We start from the raw sequence: 24,685 nt of genomic DNA, 5'->3' as shown, positions 1-24,685 counted from the left end.
ATAAGTTTGAAAGGGAAGAAAACCGTCAAGTTCTGTATAGTACAGTAGACTTGCAAGTTAGATAATTCAGTACTCACTATGGAACTTTTCATGCCATTTCAGGCTTCCAGTAAGCAGGATCGTGGTTTGACACTGGACAACGAAAATCGCATTACCACCTAACGACATTCAAAGTAACAATCCATAGTGTAATTCGAATCCACAGCCTGTTGGTTGGAAAGCGGTTTTTAATTTTCCAGATATATAATTATTATTTTTTTTTTTATCGCGACCAATCTGTTTAATGTATTTTTAGTGAGTTGCTTTTCGGATTTACAAATCGGAATGCTCGAGTTTTGTTAGCGACCTCACATAATCGCGCCCTTTCCGTCGATATGTTGACTTCGTTTACTGTATTGACTTGAGATGTAAAATATGTAGTTATAATAGCGAGTGCTGCAACAAGAAAGTCAAGTTCTTTCTTATGCTGATAGCTTAGGAATACTTACGTACCCCCCCCCCCCCCCAATTCGTGTTGGATCCACGATTTTCAGTTATTTGTCAAGGTGCTGTTAGATGGCCTAATTCAATTGAATATTCAACTTCTCTATCAAGAAAAAATTTTAAAAAATGCTATTAAAAATGTCTGAACCTGAATGATTGGAGGAAATGACCGTTAACACAGCTTACAAATTGTGCTACATTATGTCTTGGATCAACATTAGTAATGGCAGAGCTACCGGCGCATCTATTAGCTGAAATTGATACCTTTACACAGATGAACTGGATGTCAGCTTTCCCTTAGGTATTATCTCCAGTATTTCTGAATTTCATAAGTTACTTTCGGACAGAAGAACGAGATCGAAATTGAAGTATGTTTGTAAACCTGATTACTTCTGAACAAGAAGGGAAAAAAAAAAAAAAAAAAAAAAACTTATGGAGAATTGTACAGGTGATTTGCTGTATGAAATGCTTCTGTTCTGCTTTTCCACCTCGTAGTTATATGACATTTAAAAGTAATAAGGATTCGAGTTAATTAAAAAAAAATGATATCAATATTTTATTGTTGTGAAGGAACCCTACATTAAGGAAATTTTTTTTGCTGCAAATAATTTTTCGGCAAGGACCTTACAAAACATGCGCAGCAATTGTTCTCTGGTATGCAACCTGCTTTTGTCTTTAAGTAGAGATGCTTCGTCTTTACTTCGATCTCCAATTTTTTTTTTTTTTTTAGTTCAGTGCGTTATTGCTGGTTCATTGAATTAGTGTGACTGGTAATGTAGCAGTGACTTGAGTGAAAGACTCGTCCACACGCTTTCTCTTCTCTGAAATTTATGTAAAAATTTCGAAATATTAACATACATGGAAAAAATAACATTAACAAGAATGAAAAAAAAAAAAATTATGTACACAACACTGAAAAATGTTTAGTTTTACCAGATGTTCAAAGAACGAATGGCATCGGCAAAGCTGAAGCCAGGCCAAGGAACTTTTCTTTTTCTTTTTTTTTATATAAGATAATACATAACCTAGTTTAACTCATTTGACAAAAACAAAATTCTGGCGATATAGTACTGTACTTTAAAAAACTTTAGTAACCATGGAAAATCACAATTGATATGTCATTCCGGAATGTTACATTGACCAACTCGCTTCAGTGTTTCTATTTAAGTGTTGTTGCCATTTCACAGCAAGGCAGTCGAGTTCATGCACTGGTTAACTACAGATCATAATACAGTAATGGCAGCCAGTTAAACACAGCGCAACACGAAATGTCTTAATTTGTCAACATTAAATTCGTTTTTAAATGAGTCGCACAGCGCAACCTTTTTAGATATCAAAATACTGTACAAAACTGCGAAATTTGGTTTGCATTTTTCTCCTTCTCGTGGTGCTTGTAGGTAAGCAAGCTACGCCTAAAGGAAACACCTTATAGCAGAACACTAAATGGTTGTTGATTATTAACAGGAAATGCGGATATCACATAGCATTATTTCAGAAAGGGTTGTTGATATCACAATATTCATTGCAACTTCTAATTTATACATCTAATACAACAAAACATTTCCTACAGCTTAGGCCAGCCTCTTTCAAGAGATTCTGCTGTGGAATTGTTTCGTCACCACATCCACGATATAATAAATAACATTTTCTCGGCAAGGACCTTACAAAACATGTGCAGTAATTGTCTCTGGTATGCCAACTTGTTCTTATCTTCAAGTAGAGACTTCGTTCAGAAGTTGCTTCAATATACTTGCTCGAGGTTGTTGATATAGAAATGATTACGCGTTTATTGGTCCACAGATTTTCAGCGATCCAAGTCTTCAGAAAGCTAATAATAAATAAATCATAATACATACACACGTAGACCGCAACAACTGAATGAGGATATTTCACATTTCTGGAATTGTAAATAAAGGATGACACACGACAAATGGGGATGTTCACGTGATGAAAGACATGGAAGTGCTCCACACTTCTGCAAGGACCGAGGGTACAGAGCAACGACCCTGAGCTGGAGGAGGGGAGGGCAGATTTACTGTGTTGTGCTATGAGAAGAAGCCCAACTTAGATAACACATTAGCAGTGCGACGAGTTAATTCATCTTTGTACCGCCAAATAGTAGTGTCCCTTACTGTGTACATCCTGAAGTCTGTCTTGCAGCTTTTCTTTAAAGAGCCCACACAATCTTTGCGGTAATGCTGCAGTTGAGCTAGAGTTGTGTTCACGGAGAAGGTGGTGCACGTGCCTAGACAATTTAGCGGAAAATGGTTATGAAGGGACACAACCCTCTCGGTATTATGAAAACACTTTACGTAAGCTCCTGGCTTGGTGTAGTTCTTACTTCGATAGACATGTTGTAGCATGTGAAGATATCTAGGTATACCTTGCTCATGAGCCTCGTGGTGTAGTTCCTCTCCGTCTTGTAGATCATCTAGAAAGTAAACGTTTCGTATATTGTAACTGGCCCTAGTGTAATTTTTCTCTTTCAGAGCTGCTTTCACGACCTCATCCATAAGCTCTCCCCAAGTAACGTGTTGCAGCGGCATAATGACTTCGTCTATGTCCAGCAAGACTACGTATTTATATGCATACAGGTTCCTGTAGAGGCAGTCGTTGTAAGGAATCAGCTCATTCTGCCGTTTATGGGTTAGTTTAGATTTCAAATACAGATGACGAAATCCTGGTAAATTGGGTTGGTTTCCTGCCAACGTTATTGGAGTCAATTCTACGAGTCCTTCTTTTTGATAGTGTGCAAGAACCTTAGAAATGTTAGGATGTATCTCAAGTTCATAGAGAAACACTTTTTTAGCTCCTAATATATTTAACAATTCAATCCATTCCACCAATCGCACACTCAAATCTTCGTGCAAGAAATCAAGTCCTTTAACACAAACAGCAAAATCTTCCTTCGTCTTTGGTCGATTGTTCATTACTCGAAGATTAGTCGTTGGCTTGTTACACCGATGTTCCACAAGCGAAACGGAAGCTGGCACCTCATCCCCCGATTCTTTCGCAGGGACTCTACAAGAGATTACAAAAGGCTGCAGGATTCCATCCTTGTAATTTCCCCATTTGCTGTACCAAGCATAAGTATAGGTGGCTGGAGAGAACACTGGAACTCGTTTATCAAACCAGAACTGACAAGTGGTTGAAATAGGTTTTATCTTGTCGACCATTCCAAGAATCCGAACCACAGGAGTGCTACCAGCACGCCATCTATTGTCATAATAAGCTCCATATAAATAGAAGGTCCCATTTGATGTTTGAAGCCTTTGCCAGTAGATATTATTGAAATCAAGCTCATAAAGACTGGGAAATTTGACACATGATTTGTTGGCTGGCTTATTTCTGTGACTTGTCCAATATGCCAGAGGGAGATTGGAATGATTAGACAGGAGGGAGAGAAGCTCTTTTTCACTGAGAGAAGGAGACGTATCAACCTGAGGTAGCAGGTCCAGAAACCTCTGTGGGATGCCAGGAGTTCGACTTCCCCCATCTTGAGGAGAAAGAGTAACCACTTCCCCAGGAAGATTTTGGAGTAACCCTCGGTTTACATGTGCCGATAAGTACACATTGCCTTTATTAGTGGTGAAGCGGAAGACCAGATAGCAGACACAAGTCCATATACAAATACCATACAGCACCTTCTTCAGCGCTCGGGCTGGTAGGAGTCGTGACAACCACGTCATTTCCGATGATGCTACAGATGCCAGTTTTCCCAGTGATTCTGAAAGAGAGAATAGTAGTTAAATTATGAGAATTTATAAGGAGAATTAGCATTAAAAAAACATATCCAGTTATGGAACTTAACAGCAAGGAAATATATCTAAATACAGAAATTTTATTCATGCAATCCCTGAATAAATAATGGAAATAGCAGAGCTTATTGGAGCTACTCTGCTCTCCATCTAAAGGATCTAAAGGCAAAATTACATTTAATATAGATTTCTAATTATATTGAAGGACACCTGGTTGGGTAATTTTAGAATTTGGGATGACAAGATATTTAGAGCTAAACTTGGTGAGTCGAAACGTGCAATACGAGAAACGCGTTGAGATTCAGCGTTAGTGCATTCGGTAAACAAAGAATATGATGAATGGAATTGACTATAGATTTCGAATTAAAAATATGAAAATTTAAAACTGGAATACTAAAACTTGAAGGGGAAAAGAAAGGGGGGGGGAATAGTGAAGTGTATACAGGTCCAGCATCATAATGGTGGAGTAGCCATTTTGAGGGAAAGCGTCGTCAGATGGTGAATAGCGCAAAACTATCTAGCTAGCTAATGATCTTTTTAAATTATATTTTTAATATTATTAGAATTTTATATTAGATATAATTTTGCCATTGGCTGGAGAACGGGATAGCTCCCTCACTGAGTATGCTTTCTGTTATATGTAAATAATTTCCTTCTATTATTTAGATATTAAATAATATAAATCGATAGGCAATTCAGCATTTCTAATAATATTGATGTTTTGGCTTCTGTAGTTAAGTCCACATTAAAATTATTGCATTGCAATCGTAAAATATTTGACCTGTTTCCCTTCAGAAAGTTTTTTTTTAGCTGTTTACCTGTTGCACCTTGGGTGGATTAAGAGTTGAATAATCTGAAAACCCTACCCAGAGAGCCAACATGGAACTTTTTTTCAAGCCACTTCAGGCTTCCAAATAAGCGGGGAGACCATCTCAACACTGGACGATGAACGTCATCTACCACTTTCACAAAACATTCATGCCTAAGGTGGTATGCGAAACCTGCCTTTTAGTGGGACAGTGGATATGATACCCCACTTCGCCAACCAGGCCGTAATTAGAATTCAGGAATAAATCTTAGTTTAGGAGTTTCTTTTTGTAAGGAGGACAAGCAGTTCTTTACATCTTTATTCAACTATTTAATTCATTTTGTATAGTATAAATAATAAAAAAAACATTTTACTGTATGTAATGAATTGATCATTTTATGATTGCGGTACTAATTATTACCTAACTACATATCAACCCCTTTTAAGGAATGCATCTCTCCTTTGCCTTGTCTTAAGAGGATGCAAGGGAAAGACTCCCTTTCTATAGAACAATTTGGATCTAAGTTTACTCACAGCTTAGTATTTAATTAAATTTATTTTTTTTTATTTTAAAAAAGTGTTTCAAGATGTTCAGCTGATTGACTTAATCTCCAATTCAAATAATTAAGAGAACATTATTGAAGATCTGAAGCACTTTGAAAATTTTTTCTGGTTTCTAGGGCATTTCAGGATGAAGTGAAAAAAAAAAAAAAAAAAAAAAAAATTCAGCACATACTGTGCAATCGTTTAACCTTGGTCGAGCGGGAGTCGCTTTTCTGTTTTATTATGCGATCAGTTTCTTATAATCTTCTTTGAGTGCCATCTCCTATTGGAGGTCGGCGACCATCTTGTCAAATTTTAAGCGATCTTCAGCAACTATGAATAGTCCCTCAGAGCTCATGTCAGTCCGCTGATGTCTGCCAGCCATCAGTGTCCATGGGGTTTTTAACATTCGTCTGTATAACCACATCTCAAAGGTTTCAAGCTTTTATTTTATCAATGTTGTATTCAAGGTCAAGTTTTTGCACCACACATCAGTACAGACCATACACAGCATCTAATCATTCGTACTCTAATCTCTAAATTTAAATTGCAGTTACACAGTGTTGATTTCATCAGGAGAAAAATTTTTCTTGCCTTTCAGTTATTTTATTTCCATTTCTAGACTGCATTCTTCATTTAAACAGCATCCGAGATATTTAAATTTTGTCACTATTTGTTTTCTTTTAAAGAGACTGATGAATTAAGAATTGTTTTCTTGCTTATGACCATGAATTTGGATTTGGTGATATTTATTCTTAATCCCATTTTTTCACTCTTCGTTCACTAGTTTCAGAAGATTTTGAAGATACTGAATATTGTCAGCCAGGAGAGCTGTATCGTCACTTATCGGATGTTACTGATGATTTCACCATTTATATTAATTCCTTCCTCTGTTCCTTTTAAGATTTTTTGAAATATGGCTTCTGAGTATATGTTAAAAAGGAGAGGCGATGTCACACATCCTTGCCTTACTCGTGTAACGTTAATGGAGTCTGCAATAATGTCTGACTTGAACAGATGCCTTTTGATTTTAATATACGTTTTTCAATGATCCTGTTGTCTTTACCATCTAATCCGATTCTTTTTAATAATTCAATCATTTTAGTATGTTGGACTTTATCAAATGCTTTCTCGAAGTCGATGAAGCAAATGAATACTTCCTTGTTTTGGTCAATACATTTTTTGGAATAAGATTTGAGAACAGAAAAGAGCCTCTCTCGTTCCCAAACCGTCTCTAAAGCCGAATAAAAAATAAGCAGAAAATGTGAAGATGCCATCAGTTATACTAACTGATGGCGTTTCACATTTTCTGCATATTTTTTATTATCTTCAGAAACATTTTGAGAACATGACTCATTAGACTGATCATTGTATATTCATTACAAGTTTTTGCATTTGCTTTTTAGGTAGTATGATGAAGATCGACTGTAACTAGTCTTGAAGCATTGTCTGTATCGTAGATCTTATTAAATAGCTTTACTATTTCTGCTGGTATTCTATCAGGGCCTAAGGCTTTACCATTTTTAGCTGAGTTCAGCGCATATTCTACCTCTGATCTTAAAATGCATGGACCTTCCATCTGTTCATAAGTATTTTCTGGGTTTTGTCAGTTATTAGTCAAGAATTCTACATATTTTACCCATTATTGTATTTTATCCTTTTCGGATATTATTTCCCCCTTCTTGTTTCGAATACATAGTTGTTTTTTTTTTCTTAAATACTTGTATGCCTGAAGTAAGTCTCTTTCAGCTTTTTGTGTAAATTAATAAAGCTGGCATACTTTTCCTGTAGAAATTCTATTTGCATATTTCATTCATCCAATGTTTCTCTGATCTTGTCTTTACTTATTTATATTTATCCCCTTTATATTTCGTTGGACTGTGATTTTTATATGATCTGCGTTGATCCATGAGTGAAAGAATTTCGTCAGTTATCTTGATTCATCAACCCTCATGAAGTCATCATTCTTGATAAGTTCTATCTCTTGATTCAGATCTTGACTCAGTTTTTTTCCTTATCTGCGGTTTTTTTTTTTTTTTTTTTTAACTTTCCTAGATCAAACCTTTATTGTTGATGTTCCTTAAGTATAGCTTTCAGTCTAAGTTTTAATTCTGTCACCAGTAGATTATGATCAGAAGTAAGATGCACACTAGAATAGGTTTTTTACTCTTATGGAACTATCGTTGATTAATTAGCAAGTAATCAATTTGGTTTCTGACTATATTTGCATTATTATCCGAATGCAAGTAGATAGCCTTTGAGGTGGTAGCTAAAATCATGTGTTTGTGATTATTAGTTCCTCTTCTTGGCAGAATTGAATAGACTATCTCCTCTCTCATTTCGCGTTCCCAGTCCATGTTCGCCAACTATATCTACACTTCTGCCTTTCCCAACTTTAGCATTGAAATCAACCATGACGATGTTAATATCATGTTTGTGTTTTTCATTAGTTCTTTTAATTGATCATAAAATTCTTCGATCTCTGTATCATTCTTGTCTGCAGTAGGGGGACATAGACCTGTGTAAGATTAATATCTAGTGGTTGACCTTTGTTTTAATAACATCATCCTATCTTAGTAGGGGGGGGGGTGTAGGTCATCTTTGTTTAATATCATTCCAACTGCGTTTTGATTATGTTTTCACTACTTCCAGGGCGGTACATTGTCATATCAACTTGAATTTTGCCTGATCCTGGCATCTTATAATACTGACGGCAAACATTTCCCAGCTTCCGTAGCGATTCCCTTTGGATGGCAAAACCTCGGTTCGAATCCCATATAAAACGCAAAGAACTTTTTACAAGTACTTTTTTGATCCGAAGGTGACTTAACCAGTCTTATAGAAGTGGTGGAAAAGTTTTTCTCCTTCAAAGCATGCAAACAAGCCGGAAGAACACACGTAGTCACGATGTCACAACGGTCATAGCCTAAGTTGCTTCTAAATTCAAACGAACATTGCCACTAGAGCAATTATAATTTTTTTGAAATATTATGTTCAGAATTTCAAAAATATTGATTACTGTAGATTCTGTTATGAAAGGAAGATTGAAAAAAAAAAATCTCCTGTATCATCTGAGCAGGATAGAATAACACTGTTTTTAGTATATAAAATCCACCGATGAACATCATGGATCAGATGAAGTCACTTGAAAGAGATGCAAGCAATATTTCAGAAGTGAAATTTTTCATAACAAGAATAATTTAGACATGTATACGAGTACAAGGATGATTCAGCACGAAGCGTTTCATATAGGCTGTGTTGCCTTTGTTGACAACATCAACCGATCAGTATCCCGAACAAGGTGTAACTGTTAATTTACACACGTATTAACATCAAAAATTAGGTCTCTCCGAACTGCTTTTAATGCTGCATAATAAATGGTCAAAATAAGAATTCTAAATCTCAGATCACTCGGCGTGCAGTGGCGTAGCTAGGGGGGGGGGGGGGGGCTTCGAACGCTACTAAGAGCGCTACTTTGAACCTTACCTATACGTCGTTTCGATTTTTTGTAGTATTTTTGGTGTGTATTGAGAAGGGGCGGCAAAAGCTATAGCAACGCCTCTGCCGGAGTGTACTCCAGTGAGTACACACCAGTGTACCCAGTAGAGTACACACCAGTTCGTTGCCAAGCCTGCTACAATTAATTGTGGGTTGAACGGATGAAATCAGTAAGAAACATTGAAAGATGAAACTCTGCACACATTACAAACCAAAATTTATCAGGATGAGAAATCCGGGAGTTGTTTCATCCTCCTTTTAACTTAGATGTAGTTGTAACACTTAAATAGCAGAGTTACATTTGATAATGAAAATAAAACCACTTTCTTAAAACGGGCTTTGCAAGTTCGCTCTAGAGGGGAAAATATTATCGGAGTTGCGAATCTTTTGTGGTTGAATGCAAGTTTCCTTTTTAGGAAGTTATTCAACATTACACTGTCTGCGATGCGTTGTCATGGTTACGTTATCATATAGGAAATATATGACGCGTCTGGAGCTGCTGTTGCTTGAATGTAAGTAGAAGTGGTTCGAATGTTCAGAACTGAATTGATTCATATCAAGCAAAGTAGTATATATATCAAAGTAGGAAATTTAAAGATTTAAAACTTAACTTTGAGACTTCATATTCTCAGTTAATTAATTAATACGAATCCGCATTAAAAAGAAACAAATACTCGACAAAAGATTTAGGCGTTTGTCTACATTTGGCCATCCTGTGCCTTTTTATTAATTTTTATATGAAGTACCAAGTGGTATACTGGGAAGGAGAAAAAAAATAACGATAAATATTTGTTCAAGAAAGCGTGGACACTTACAAACAGGTTTCTTCATTTAATTGAAATCAATATGCTGATGAATGGTCTCCCTTTAAGTGTTCTCAGTACAGCTCACTAATACCCATGGGATCGTACTGTTCATATGATTTGAATATAGCGTCTTCAAAGTGGTTTTGGATTGCTGTTCTCTGCAATGCTAGATAAGATCTGTGTATTCACAGTAGGCTCATTTCAAGTACGGGTATTTCGAGAGTCAAAATACTCTCAAAATACCCACACAGCCTAATTCAGACCACAAGTTCCATATCTATTTCTCTTCAGAAATTCCGAATTAAGGAATGCAAAATATTTCATTTTAACTTTGAATTCGATCCCATCAAGGGGGACAAAATACTTGTTCGTCTCTTCAAATTATTATTCGGTCTTCAGGCTTATATAATAAACGTTTGTTTATTGGAGAAGAAACGAAGATTGGCACACTGAATGCCCTCGTCCCATTCGCTAACTTTTTATTCCCGATGATTATGGAAACCAGCATTCAAGAAAGATTCAATAATTATCTGCAGAAATACCTTCTGCGGATAATTATTGTTCCGGCTTGATTTGAAATACGAATTAATTGGAAGTATTTCTAAGCAAATGTTAATTGTATACTTTCTCCGACTTGTTGGGCGTTTTGCGAGGGTTAAAGCCGAATTTTCTGGAGGAAAACCCTGTAGGAGATCAGCTAAACTCATATCTTCAGTTAAGGACGCGAAAAACTTTAGTTTCTTATCCTAATAAAAATTCAAAAGCAGTTCTTTCAAAGAACCGAGTGCGTATTTTTAGGCCTAAAAATACGCCTTTTGGCTAATAGATGTTGCCATGTGCTGACAGCTGTCCGCAGGGATTCTGGTCTATGTAGACTGTTGCATGAAGCATTCGCCTCAGGCTCCACTGCTGAATGTAATCCAGTAATGCTGGCTTGAGGCTCAGCTAGTGAGCAAGTCACAGAAGTTAACGCTCTACACCTTCGGACATTCGCGTTATACTTTTGGATTGGTTTATTGGCGGAAGAACAGCAAAGATAATACTGCGCCATAGCACAGGTTACAGCAGTACACAAGGTTGGATTATACATTTGGAATTAATATGTGGATATATTAGGCATACAAGTGAGGCACGGAGAAAGAAAACTATTTAATCAGGAGGACTGAACATCTCCCAAGAAAATGCTCAACATTCCATAGCCTACTGATTACGGCCGACAGGTGTTTCCACCTGTCACACTGGGTTCATTAATTCATGCAGTTGTCGCCGTACTCTCGTCACGACCAGAGTATGACGACAATGTTTTTACAAAGTAAAACTTTTTAGTTGACATAACTCTGATGTCATCTGCTCTATCTGTTCGCCAACAAGGTCCGACGTGCCGATATGCTCATTTGAAAATCCAGTTGTGGCGCTGCTTTTTGATCGATTGCGGCGCGTCTGTTCAGCTGTAAGATTCTTGTTACTCTGTGCTATTTCAACACCGGACCATCTTCAGCCATAGGCGAACACATGAGGAAGGTGTACACGTAACCCAGTTTGCGTACTTTTACCGGAACGTGTAGCGTCGAATATGAACCAGCGCCAATCAATATGAAAAAGAAATTATGACAATGAACCCACTCCATTGCCTGCAAAATACTTTAATCAAGAAAACACACGATACATACTACAAACAAAGTAACAACTGTTCTAGAAATAAATCAGTTTATTAAAGATTATTAATTTCCCCCCTTTCCCTTATGGGTATATTCGGAAACTACAAGTTGTAAATGTCTGGGCTCTGGAAACCCCTAAACAATTTCGCGGACAGTTTAAGAAACTGACCGACATTGTTGGTATATGTGTTAATGACCATTAGTATGGGCTTCAGCATTTCATATAGCCTGGACTAAACCGTCTCTGATGCATTGGAATCTACGGATTGGATGTATGTGGCCGCTCAGTGTTGCCATACAAAGGCGTCCATCCATGACTCGTGGTTTCCATTCAGTTAAACAAGCAATCTAGGATGTGCGCACTCGCGCATGCAAGATTAAAAACGTTACCTTTCATGTCAAATCTTTTGAAACTTAAAGTCGAATTAGTGGAGGGAAAATCAAGTTGTGGTTAGAACAGTTTTAAAAGAAAATCACAATTCCATGAAAAGATGTGGCACCTCGCAAAGAAACCAGTTACGATTTTTATTGTCTGTTAGTTCATACTCAAAATTTTTTAGTTCTGTACAAAAGAAATATCCCAGATATAAGATGCTGATTTTAATTATGCAGCTTTTTTAAAAGATTTATTCAAAGGGGGACTTGAGTTTTTTACGATGTCAACTTTCAATGACATTGTAAAAAGGGAAAATATAATCCACTTGAATATCAACGTAAAACAAAAAGATACTTGCAGGTTTCTGAAACATAGGCCAGTGTGTCACTCCAGAGCTTTATTACGACAACTGCGTTAACAAGATAAAAACAAGTTACAAAAGTTATTTCTTTCATATGTACGCAATTTTATTCTCTGTGTGTTTTATCCCTTCAATATGGGAATTACAAATTAATCATATATTTACATCCAGTCAATTTCCCCCTTCCCAAGAAAATTTGCTTCTGATATTCAGCTAAATCAAATATTAGCCAATAAGTGTAGTCATATATAATTCAGCACGAGGAATGTAAAGCGTGACACGCGATAACAATACGACACGCTCCACGCTATAGCCTCATGTCGATATGACAAGCAACACGCGCCAAACACAAACTTCCATAGCAGAGAACGTTAGTCCTTCATTGTTATAATAATTTGTCTTCGCCAACTGGGTCAAGTATGCAGAATTACCAGTAGGAAAGGAAGGGGGAGTTAAAAGTGGAAAGAAAGAACTTGTTATTACAGGCAGCGGTCCACATGTATTCCTAAACCAGTTCAATAACTGGGGCGTTGCTTTCAACCACCTCTGTAGGAGGCTGACTGCAGGTTTGCAAACCAGGTAAAGATGAAACAAGACCTGTTTTCATGGCTTTCAGGTGGAAGGATTGATTGATTGTGTGCGAGTGTGTCAGTCAGTCAACTCTGATCCACATGAAAGCAGGCGAAGTATGTTTTTAGTTGTTGCTACTGTTAGATTGTTTTCATTCTTGATAAAAATATAGTTAGCGTAGAAATAACCCATTCGGGAAGAAGAATGTCCGTGCGCTGTGTGATGTGTTGATGTCAGCAAGACGATTGTTCAGCTTATTATTCTGTACAAGACAAAGATAAAGCCTTTCTCTTTAATCTCATTTAACACATGAAATGAGGTACCCACTTTCAAAGTTGCGAGGTTCTGTGACAGTCGAAATGACCATTATCTTGTTGTACGACTGCTCCACAGTGGCTCTTCCTCCTCCACCCATCTCACCCCAATGCTTGTTCACATTCCACTAGTCTCGTCAAATGAATGAGTTTCATATTTAACATTTTTTTCCTTGGATGAGATTCACATACAATATCCTTAAGGTATGCTAAATAGGCAATTCTGGAATCCTCAATCACAGAGTCCCACTAGGAGAATATTCGGGTTTCCTATTTTTGAAGACATTGGAGAGATCCTTGAAATAGGAAACTATTTATTTAGATCAAAATGCTCTTTAGAAGCTCTCCGCTATGTCTCACTCCTGGATTCCGCTGCAGTCATTTTTCAAGCCTGATTAACCACTAAAAACAGATTTTGAATTTTTTTCTGGTGGCCTTTAACCCACTTTTCTTTTTCCCCTTCATGCTCCCCGTGCTGGTAATGGAGAAGAACAGCTCTTACTTTTCCTACTGACACAAACCTTCTACCATTCGCCCTCCCCAGCACACCGACACGTCTGCCCACCTGTCGAACTAGGTGGGATCGAAACAAGTTCAGACTGACATCGCTTTTTTAACCGGCGTTTCCTGCCGAACACTGCTCTCTCTGGACTTTGTCAGAGACCGATCACACGAACTCATTCGTTTGTTCCTTTGCCTTAGATTTCAGATAATGTCTTAAATGTTGGAAAATACGTATGAAGTAAGCACAACAAATTCAAGTTTGCTAAACGCTAATCACTCAATCTTCAACGCCGTGTAACACCATCAGCGTGATGGTTGGAAGCATGATTTGTCAAATCACACGGTCACCAGACCAAAATTGTAAGCTTAATTAAGCTTGGCCCACTGATGGTATCACAGCCCTCTGTTTCGCGTGATGTTCGCTATAGTGAACATTTCGGTATATTGGCAAGTCCTGGCCGTAGTCTTAATTAGGTTAAATTCTTTGCCCAGTGATAACTAAGTATATCCATATTGTCCCTAAGAGTTTGCTATAACAAGTCAACCATATCCGTTCGCATAGGTGGCGGGACTATCATATTAAATCTGTTCAATAGCCGAACAAGTTTTGCGGATTGTACGGGAATATTTTTCAGACTTTACCTGGCTCGGTAATAGTTGAAAACGAAATGAAAATTAACCAAGCAACCACTCGTGCTAATCCCTGCGCGATTCATTTGAATGCTCAGGTTCTTTTTCGATGAATGAACGACACACACTCGATGGGCATGGAATTCCCTGGTTTAAGACCCAGTTAAAATGTTCCTCGTCTTATTCTCTTAATTCCACCTTAATAGCACTCGTGTTCACCGACACTGACTTCTCATATAACAGAGGATACAAAATGCATCCATTTTCGGAGACAACGCCTAACTGACGGCATTTTAAAATTGCAGGACGTATGTAACAAAAGGTACGTCTGTGCTGTAAGGTCACCGCAGGGCGTTGCTGGCAGGGTGGGGTCATATTGTTACCGTTTCCATCATTATCTGCCAGGGCAAACAACTCATATCAAGGTCTCGCAACGATTATTTGTAATCTCGTACACGCCCTCTGGCATATGAGGAACTGAGGTCAGGGGTCAACGAGAGGGGGGGGGGACATCGAAGCCTGTGGCACGCAAAGAACATCTAGATTGACTAATTTTTAAAATAAAAAAGCGCTGATTTCCTTTATATCTAGCACTTTTTTTTTTATTGTTAGTATTCAGTAATTAGGACAAGCCCTAGCTCCAGTTATACCTTTGACGTTTTCAACGAATGTCAAGCACACGAAGATGTTTTCATTACGTTAGCCTAAATTCGCAACATGATCACCTGGATTATCTGCAGAGTCTTAGTCACTGTTGCATCTATAAAACTGCTGCTCTTAATGTTTCTGATCCCCAGGAAATGTGCTTAGTACTTCGTGGAAATCCATACAAAAATATCACGAAAATCATCTCGATTACGTACGCATTAGATTTTGATGTTTGACCCATGTTATCGAAACACCTGTAAATTGATCCATTCGTGATATGGGTGTTTCATCACGCGGCATTCGATAAGAAAGAGTGAAACCCGCTACTTGAGTCGTCCTCCCCCCTCCCTCCAAAAAGGCACACTTGTCTGAAAACATACGGTTATAGCCCAAATGAGCCGCACGTGAAATTTTGCAAGCCATGCCAAATACAAATATGCATTTGACATGACTTGATTTAGTTCAATCTGAATTGTTCATTTTATCCAACATTTCCATATGAAAAGAGTGCACGCAGTTATCAAACATTTAAAAAAAAAAAAAAGTCGCTACTCTGGGTCATTGGCATTGAAATAGGCGCGACTCGTTTAGCTGATTAACTTCGTGTGAATGCTGCCGGAAAACCGCCATGTGGGAAAAGCGTCACTGAAGTATTGTTGGGAGCAGGGGGAGGGGGGGGGAGCCATATACTGTTACGCTCTCCATCCGTAAGAGCAAATACCTCGCATCCAGGTCCAACAAATCATCATTTGCAATTATGTACACACCCACTTGCATGTTCAGTGCCTCCATTTTTTTCATGCGCCTCCTGCCTGGCAAAATACCTGCATTGAAATACCATTTAACCCGAACGTCACCTATTTTACACAACAAATGATATTAGAAAAGGTTGCCAGATTTTTCCTGGACGATTCTGGTTTGTTTTGCGAAGGAAGAAACCATCTGTTGAGCACACGCAGCTAAATAAAAGCTAAATCTAAATAACTACACATTCCCTATTTCCAGAGGAAGTATAGGGAGTATACGCTATCAATGTTTAGCAATCAACTTGCCAAAATGTATTCGAGATTGAAAAAAAAAAAAAAAATTTTAGCGGAAGATGCAACTAACTTCCTTAAATATCTAGAAAATTTTTTCCTTCTCCCGGATGTAAAAGTACTTCCAATTCTTATTTTACGGTCGATTTTATCCACCAGAGGGCCTTCTTGAATTTAAGTTAGATATTTGAACATCCGACAGATTTCACCAACTTTTATACTTCATTTTATCAGTATCACATCTTTGGTGTATTCTGATAAAATGGTCAGCGTAATATTGAAATTTCCTTTGGTCTTACCTCTTCATGAGTTTGTTTTCAGAAAACAAATTTGCTATGATTTTAGTAGACTTTCCGAGACATTTCTACGCATTCCCAATTTACTTTGAGCAGTAGCCGTTTGATGATCACTTACTACAGACAGTTTATGCTTGGCTATTACAACCGATGTTTGATGTGATTGGCATAGATGGCTGACGAGACAATGTCTCGCCAGCCATCTATTCACCAGTAAAAACAAACAGTTATACAGTATTCCATTTCACAGAAATTATGTTTTTATAACCGATATTCTTGGAAATACCATTTCCCTGCTTTATTTGCGACGAAACGGGCTCTGTCATCTTCAGCTGCTACCGCTATAACCTTGTGACAACATTCTTCTCATCGTCTACGCTTCTTGCATATAGATTCTTTGGGCAATAAGTCAGGTCTTGTTGTCCCATGTCTGAGACGGTCACGGGAGTTTGAGTTAATTTAAAATCATTAATATTTCTTTTTAATTGTCAGGGGAAGGCGAGTCACCTTTCTGAAATTCTGTTGCACTTCGGAGCCTATTTTAAGTGCAATGATAAACATGCACTCCTGCACGCTGCCTAATTAAGCAAATTTGGTTCATTTTCTGGGTAAACAACGCCATCTAGCGTACCAATAATTAGCGCGTTATCTCGAGATTGTCAGGTACCGCACACGATCCTCCCTTTCCTCTCCAGTGACACATTTAGATGGAGAGCGAAATGCGGACCTTTAGGCATCAGAGATAAAGATCCGCCGAGTCACGGCATCTCCCATCCCCAAGGATCCACCATTAATAAAGTTCTCTGCTACTTCATTAATAAAGCAGACAGCTATGTGAAGAATAGACTGTCAGTCCAGAGACGTTTATTAACTAATAGCCATGCAAAAATGTCAGAATGCAGGAAATGTTCTGGTGTGGCATCGCTGAGAAAGCAACAAACGCCTCACAATCAGTTCAAAACTTATCGAAACTGCTAATCGTCTCCCTGATGACGACAGCAAAAAGGCAATTTAGTGAAGTATAAGTTTGTAACACGTGAAACCCGAGTACAAAAACCCAAACACGTATAGGTTTGTTTTGTTGTTGTTGCTTTGCAGCCCACATAGAAATGAATAAAGTGAAGGTAGAGTGGCTGCTTTATCAGACGAAGCTTGTTTTGTTAATGATTCATTTAACTGCAAAAAACAACGTTCGCTGGGACTTACACTTATGTACACGGTGTTATAGAAAAGTCTGAATGTTTATAAGAATCATACTCATGAAATTGGTTGTTTGCCTATGAGAGAGATGAGACTGAACATGGAACCTTTCAAGCCACTTGAGACCTCCACTACGTAGGATGGATGTCTCGTACATCGAGGAGCTGTGAAATTCATCTCCCACCTAAAGACGATCGCAAACCTCCATGCCCACGGTGCAATTCGACCTCACAGGTTGTAGAACGGGTAGGCTGACCAAGCCTGCATCTAGGAGACGCTGCTAAGTATTCTAAGAATTCGTAGAACTATCCAAAGCATCCTTTCTTGTTTGTTTCAGGCCTTTAATTTTATTTAAGCTCCAAACGCAAAAATACTGCGCAACACTCTTGTTAAAAGTCTTCGAGTTGGAATTTATTAGACTGAACAATTCTTCATGTTCACCTTGAATCTCACTTGCCTGGCATTTAAATAATGCTGACAGATACTAATCAGAATCTTGATATTCTTTCTCTGCGCGCGATTCAAAAATAGTCAATGATCGGTTGAAGTGTCTGATAAAACGCCATTTGAATTCATGGAACACCGGAAATTGCACTGCGTTCCCGCAACAGCTTTCTACTGATCAGCATGGGAAGGGGAAATGGTTATTAATTCGAAGATTTATTTTAATTAAAGAAAGTAGCATGTTTAACTCCTGCTAGAGCAAACCAACCCGAAAACACACTGCATGTATTCTCAGGTTCAGAGACAATGAATTTCGTTATTCACTTTTACATTTTTGTGTAATGGAAAACCCTTCCGCCATCACATGACCTCCAAAGTTATCTGTAGTTGAAAAGCCCGTCTAATTGTTCTTCTATAACTGATGGGAATTAAGCAAATCTTTTCTGCGAAACAGAGATCTGTGATCGTACTTGATCACAGATCTCTGTTTCGCAGAAAAGATTTGCTTAATTCCCATCAGTTATGGAAGAACAATTAGACGGGCTTTTCAACTACAGATAACTTTGGAGGTCATGCATCCCATATTCAAGTACTTGAATATGGGATGCATAATAGACTGAAGCATCATATAATGAATGTAACGAAAAATAAAATGTTCTATTTATATATTTATATTTTCATAAAAATTACCTGAAATACTTCAGAAGTTAGAACAAAAAGATGCTGTTAACCCCCCCCCCCCATTCTCTTCCCAAGCTGGCATAAAGCGTTTGTTGAAATCAGCTTCTCTGCTGATTTCAACAAACGCTTGAAATCAGCAGAGAAGCTGATTTCAACCGTTTATGATACTTAAAGACATTACGTATCTATGAAAATAGATACGTAATGTCTTTAAGTATCTATTTTCATACTCCAGGTTTACGGAATTTTTCTAATCGTTAAATTTAACTGGAAGGATTAAATAAGTTTACCTATTTCACATTTTGCCAGAAAAAAACAAAAATTTCCATCGTCATGCGAACATGGATAAACAATTTATCTTGCTGAACTGTTGCAGATCAAAGGGTCGATATTAGTTAACGACAAACTTCCAAAATGAATTGCTGGGGTTCAAGTCTGGATTACTGTACACTATGAACAGTTTTCATGGAATAGCGTGACCAATAAAATTTGAGGTTCAATTCGACTTTTTTCTTTCGTGTCACCTTCATTTGATGTTACAACTTAACAAATCGCTTTGCCTCGTTTTGAAAAAATAAATTTTAATCAGTTTTAATCTCTCTCCTCGGTACTTTTGAAGGATTATCATGCGTTCATTAATTGTTATCTACTTTTCGAGGGGGGGAATATTTTACTTCTGAAAGAAAAAGCGACATGGCTGTGTGTATTAAATATATTAACATACATTCGAAAGTGAAAAATCATCTGATTACAAAGTAAATTTCCTCTTGGTGGATTATCTGAAGAACACCATCCTTATCGACGGCGGTTCGTCAATAGGAACCAGTTCTATAGGCACACCACGATGTACATCCTTGCCTCACTTAAATACAGATCTCCGAATCGCTGTTAGGTTTAGGTATGCTCTATATACGAAGCGAACAAGTTGACAATGCACATCAATTGGCTGCAATGAATGCAACGATTATTCACGATTTCCTTTCGGTGGGAAAAATTAGTCACACATAAGCGATCATAATTCCATGCATATTTAACAAGTTCGGAAAAAACCAGAATGGGTAGTGCTAAGTGATGTTTGAAAAAAAAAAAGCAACTTGTGTACATACGCGCAGTTTCGCCATTGACTCCTCGACTTCGACTTTTCGAAAGGCATTTACTAAAGTGATTCCTTACGCTTTTGACTTGCATAAGACTAAAGGTTGGGATAACTTGTAGCCTTTACTAAAGTGCTGCACTATTTTAAGATCAAAATAGACCGAAGGTGTAAGTTCTAAGTTTTTGATTTAAAAAAAAAAAAAAAAAAACGGAATAGTTAGACCTCCATTGACTTGCTCTCAGCCGTAACTGGTATGTTACTTTAGTATTGAAATATTGGCATTTTAAGCTATTCTTCATATGCATAAAACTTAAAAAAAGAGTCAAATAATCACGCTGGAGGAATTAAAAAAAAAAAGCCCTTTCTATTCGCAGCCCCACTCTCTATCCTTTTCTCTCTTCCATCTATCTGAGAATGAGCGACACCTGAAAGAATATTCATACTACTGCAACTTTTTTTTTTTTGGGGGGGGGGTCTCCATTCCGTTCTACAAAGACTAAAAAACGCATTCTTTAAAAATGCCTTGTGATTGATCCATTCTTGGGCGTGCATGCGGAGCGTTATAAGTACGGAGGTCATTAGCGCATATTCATAACTGGGACTGATGAAATCATTACATCCTCCTCCTTAGGGAAGTTTTTTTTTTCCCCTGCAATGTCTTCTTCCTCACGTCCTTCACAGATGTTTCCATCACGTCGAGAACTCTTGGTACTTCAAGACGAAATTTATCCCTAATGGACCATTTATCAAGAAATTCCCCTAATAAACACACCACCGTGACAGCCAGACTAAGCTTGTTCTTTCAGCATAGTGGGTTGCCTCGTGACTCGAAAATTTTATGTTGCGCTGTTACTTCAGCTAAAATGGTTTAAGGCTTCGATTTTTCGATCCAGTCTGTAGAGGGAACCATCCACGCATCCTTTCTCGCTTTTACAGTACACATTATCCGGTTACTGCTAATAGCGTTTGAGTATCGGCTCTGAGAAGACAGCACAGCACAGTCGATAGAATTATCTCTGCAACTGGCTGCTAAGGGCTAATCCCTAAATAATATTGCTGAATAGTAGGGATCTGTTGCGATTGAAATTCTAGTGACGTGAGTGTTTATGAATGTTTGCTTATGGATTTCATTGCCCAATGTGCTTATTGGACACATGTTTAATCATGCTTCTAATAGGACATGCGATCAAAAATTTCGTGTTTGATCACTGGAGCAGGATGAGGTAATTAATCCCTATAATCGGAATCATTGAGGATTTATTTACCTTTCGCATGGAAAGGCTTATTTGAGGTGGACAAGTCATCATAGAAGAAATAGTTATATGAATGCAGAGACCGTTCTTTTTTTTAAGCGAGAATCCCAGATGGTACTTTTCTTTGCAGAAGAGAATCATAACCGTTCTCTCTGGTCCATATTATGATTATAGAGTTCCTTCTTCACTTCCTATCTCTCCTTACCGTTTTAATTATATTGATTAGTTACAACTCTTAGAGGTAGTTCTGCGCGCGTTTTTAGTACGATAGAAAGAGCGCGACATTTGGATTTCCTTCCCCTCTACTCAGTTACAAAATTAATATTCGGCGGAATTAGGAAAACCCCAACGTCATAATGAGGAAATGCCTGTCATTGTGAGCCGCCTAACAATTACCACAATCCTCTCCACGCGCTGTTTGCGATTCCTACTGCAGCTCTGTTGTCGGTGCACAATACATGCGATAAGCAGAGTGAATGGCGCCAGCCGGAAAGGAAGAGGATAGATTAAAGCACGTTCGGCATGTTCTAGGGCAGCTATTGATACCTGGGCACAAACGCACCTGCTATTTAGGATAACGGCTACTAGAACGTGACGCGTGCGGCTTAATGGTCGTGTGATGTTCATTTAGGACTACGAAGAAATCTTGTTATAACCTTAGTGACATAAGTAGCAATTACTGTGATGTCTTCCGAGAGCATCAAGAAATACAGTGAAGAGTCATCAGATTAGTACAGAAAGGTGGATTGCGAAGCGGGCTAAAGCCTAGGGGGCTAATTTTTTTAGATCAGTTGTTGGACCTTCGGTACTTATCAATCGCGAGGCACGTCACCGTGAAAGGGCCATCAAATCTCACTTGATTAAGTTATGATGGACACCCATAAGGTGCACTTCGTTTTTATTCGGTATGATATATCTTCGATATGACAGATCTTCACTGAAGAAGCGTCAATCATCCGTGGAGCGGGGGGGGGGGGGGGAGAAAGGAAAAAATTATATCGCGTTGTCTACAAATTGATATGATTCTTCATCAGCGTGCTATTGGAAACGTTGCAGATGCAGAGCAGTCATAATTTGAAACCGGGTGCAGCATGTCTTTCCAAATTAGCTATTCTTTCAGATCTAACTACTTAAAAAGTTACTATCATGCAAATTTGAACTGCCAGTGGATCAAATTTTGTATGACTTTCCTGAAGAGAATAATAGTGCAGGCTTTGAACACCACTTTTATCTTCCCTGTATTTTTTTTTTATTTTTTGACACGAGATGGAGAAAAAAAAAGCAAGTATAAATTAAAGCCAAAGCTTATTATATATACTTCAGTAATTTCACGAAAAACACGTCTTGTTGCTGTTTCAGTTAATTTCTACAGTAGTCTGTTAAATTCTGTGTTTTTAAAACCTGACGAAATGCGTTAAATGGTTTCTTTTAGTTTCATACCTGTAATAAATAAATCATTTTACAAATGATTTATTACAGGTAAGTCAGTTTAACTTAATCTTTTTGTTGCCAAGAGTGCACAAACATTAAATTTACTTCTGATGGCCGATTTGTGTGAAACTGAATCTGAGATTTATCTTTCTTCAACTTTTATTTCTATTATATTTACAATTTGTTTATGAATAATGCGTAGTTTTGTTGTTTTTTTTTTTTTTAATGGCAAATCGATCGGACAACACATGCAGTAACAGACCAAATGTATTTAATAATAATATCAAATATAAGTGCGAAATGCCCTCCTGCGATGAATCAAGAGTCTTCAGGGAGACATCACACATAACAACAGTGAAATTTCCTTAGTCTATGCTTAGTATTAGAAAATACACACACTATCTACACACTGGGCATCTACAGATGCCGTATGGTCACTCCGATGCTCGGTGATGTGCCACACCAGGACTCGCCATGTAGTCCTGTTTGCTTTTCTGGCGGCCTCAACTCTCTGAAGATCAGTTACTCTACATACACCATCCATCTCATTGATGGTCTACCCCTGCCTCTTTTTTCAGGAACTTTACCTTCTATTACTGTTCTGGAAAAGTCCCCCTTTCATCCTTTCTATGTGTCTAAAATATTTTAACTTTCTTCTGTCAATATCCTTAAGAAGCCCCAAAGTTCTGCTGATCTTTTCTAACATCAATTTCATTTGTAGGCATTTCAGTATATGATATCCTCAACAGCCTTCAGTAACACCACATCTCAAAAGCAGATATCCGTTTCTTATCTGACTTCTTTAGTTCGAAGTCTCACATCCATAAGTCGCTGTTGGAAAAACAACTGCATCCAAAATCCTCAACTTTGTTTCCATGGAGATAGATCCATCCTTCCAGATTTTAGAGAGGTCTCTGACTGTTGTTTTAGCCATTCCTAATCTTCTTCTGAACAATTCAACAATTCTTCACATTAATAATGGATCACAGGAACTCAAATCTGCTGACTTCCTCAATTCTTTCTCCATTAAGGTACACTTGTTTCTCAAGAGTTTCTCTGTTTGTATTTCCTTTGCGAACCATAATCTGTCTTGCTAGGATTGAGTTGAAGTCCTCTGTTATTACTGATCTTGTTAACTTTGTCAAGAATTAGTCCTAGTTCTTCTACGTCATTGAGTACTATATCATCAGCATACCTCAGATTACTGATCAATCTACCTCCTATCCTGCTTCCTGTCCCGAGCTCATCCAATGCTTCACGCATGATGTCCTCCGCATATATACTAAACAAGTGATGGGGAAAGCAAACATCCTTCACCAACTCCTTTTCCAACATGAAGCCAGTCAGTCAATCCAACACCTGTTCTTACCGTGGCTTGTTGCTCCTTATACAAGTTGGCTATCAACCTGATAGCGCGTTGAGGAAAACCCATTCTTTTCATTACTTCCCACAGTTTCACATGCTCAACACAGTCAAAAAGCTTTAGAGTAGTCTAAGAAACACATTACCAGAGGGAGTCTGAATTCCTTATATTTTTCTATGATCTGTCTAAGGCAAAGGATCTGATCTCTGGTGCCCTTACCTTTCCTAAAACCTGCTTGTTCCTCGGGCATCTCTGCCTCAACCCTGTTTAGCATGATCTTCAATAAAATTTTGCTTGCACGAGATATCAAACTAATAGTTCTATAATTTTTTGCATGCCGTCGTATCACCTTTCTTATGTAGTGGTATGAAATAAAAGTGGCATTAGAAAATAAAGGTTATTTTTTTTTATTATTTATTTTAATTTACTGGGAGTACAAAATCCAGCTTTTATAGTTTGTTGGATTTTCACTCTCAAGTTCTAAATTTTTCCCTTTCGGACCTTTGCATAACTTTGTACCGTGTAACATTCTGGCGTCATTCAGTAGTTGAACGATAAGCATAGTAAAAGTTAGTCGTATAGTTGGTAAGAGTCTTAAAACGCGTCCTCGGGCCGACGGACAAACAATTGTCTTCTTTAAATTAGGTTGTAGGATGTTTCGAAAGAGGAAACAATGTGCTTAGTGCGAATGTAAACAACAAAAAACGGTTTTGCAACAAGGGCGCCTAATTAAGTAATATCCTGATTTAGGCTTTTAGGGAAAAAAATACGAACTTGGGATTATTTCCTACAGCGAACCAAGAGGAAGGGGAGTTATTAGCAGGCAGACAAACTGACATCTATCGTAGTCATTTATCACTAGTTATATCGTTAACATTGATCATTTACTTGTATGATGAAACAAAACATGACAGACGCAGCTTTATT

The 24,685-nt window shown here is 37.9% G+C and overlaps 1 protein-coding gene across 1 annotated transcript in view; it reads right to left on the bottom strand.

Moving 5' to 3' along the window:
• Window positions 1–1,024: 1,024 nt before the first annotated feature.
• Window positions 1,025–24,685, bottom strand: part of LOC150101145 (uncharacterized) — an 85,344-nt gene continuing 61,683 nt past the window's right edge. The window contains exon 2 of the mRNA XM_090401367.1: window positions 1,025–4,210. Coding sequence (XP_090257493.1) covers window positions 2,529–4,172 — 1,644 coding nt within the window. The 5' untranslated portion in view covers window positions 4,173–4,210 and the 3' untranslated portion in view covers window positions 1,025–2,528. The remainder of the gene's footprint in view (window positions 4,211–24,685) is intronic.

The sequence above is a fragment of the Typopeltis vanoorti genome, chromosome 12, assembly GCF_054136105.1.
Source record: "Typopeltis vanoorti isolate ZY-2024b chromosome 12, IOZ_Tvanoo_1.0, whole genome shotgun sequence".
Classification (NCBI taxonomy): Eukaryota; Metazoa; Arthropoda; class Arachnida; order Uropygi; family Thelyphonidae; genus Typopeltis; species Typopeltis vanoorti.
The sequence above is the reverse complement of the archived record's forward strand: the minus strand, read 5'-3'. Positions and strand labels throughout refer to the sequence as shown.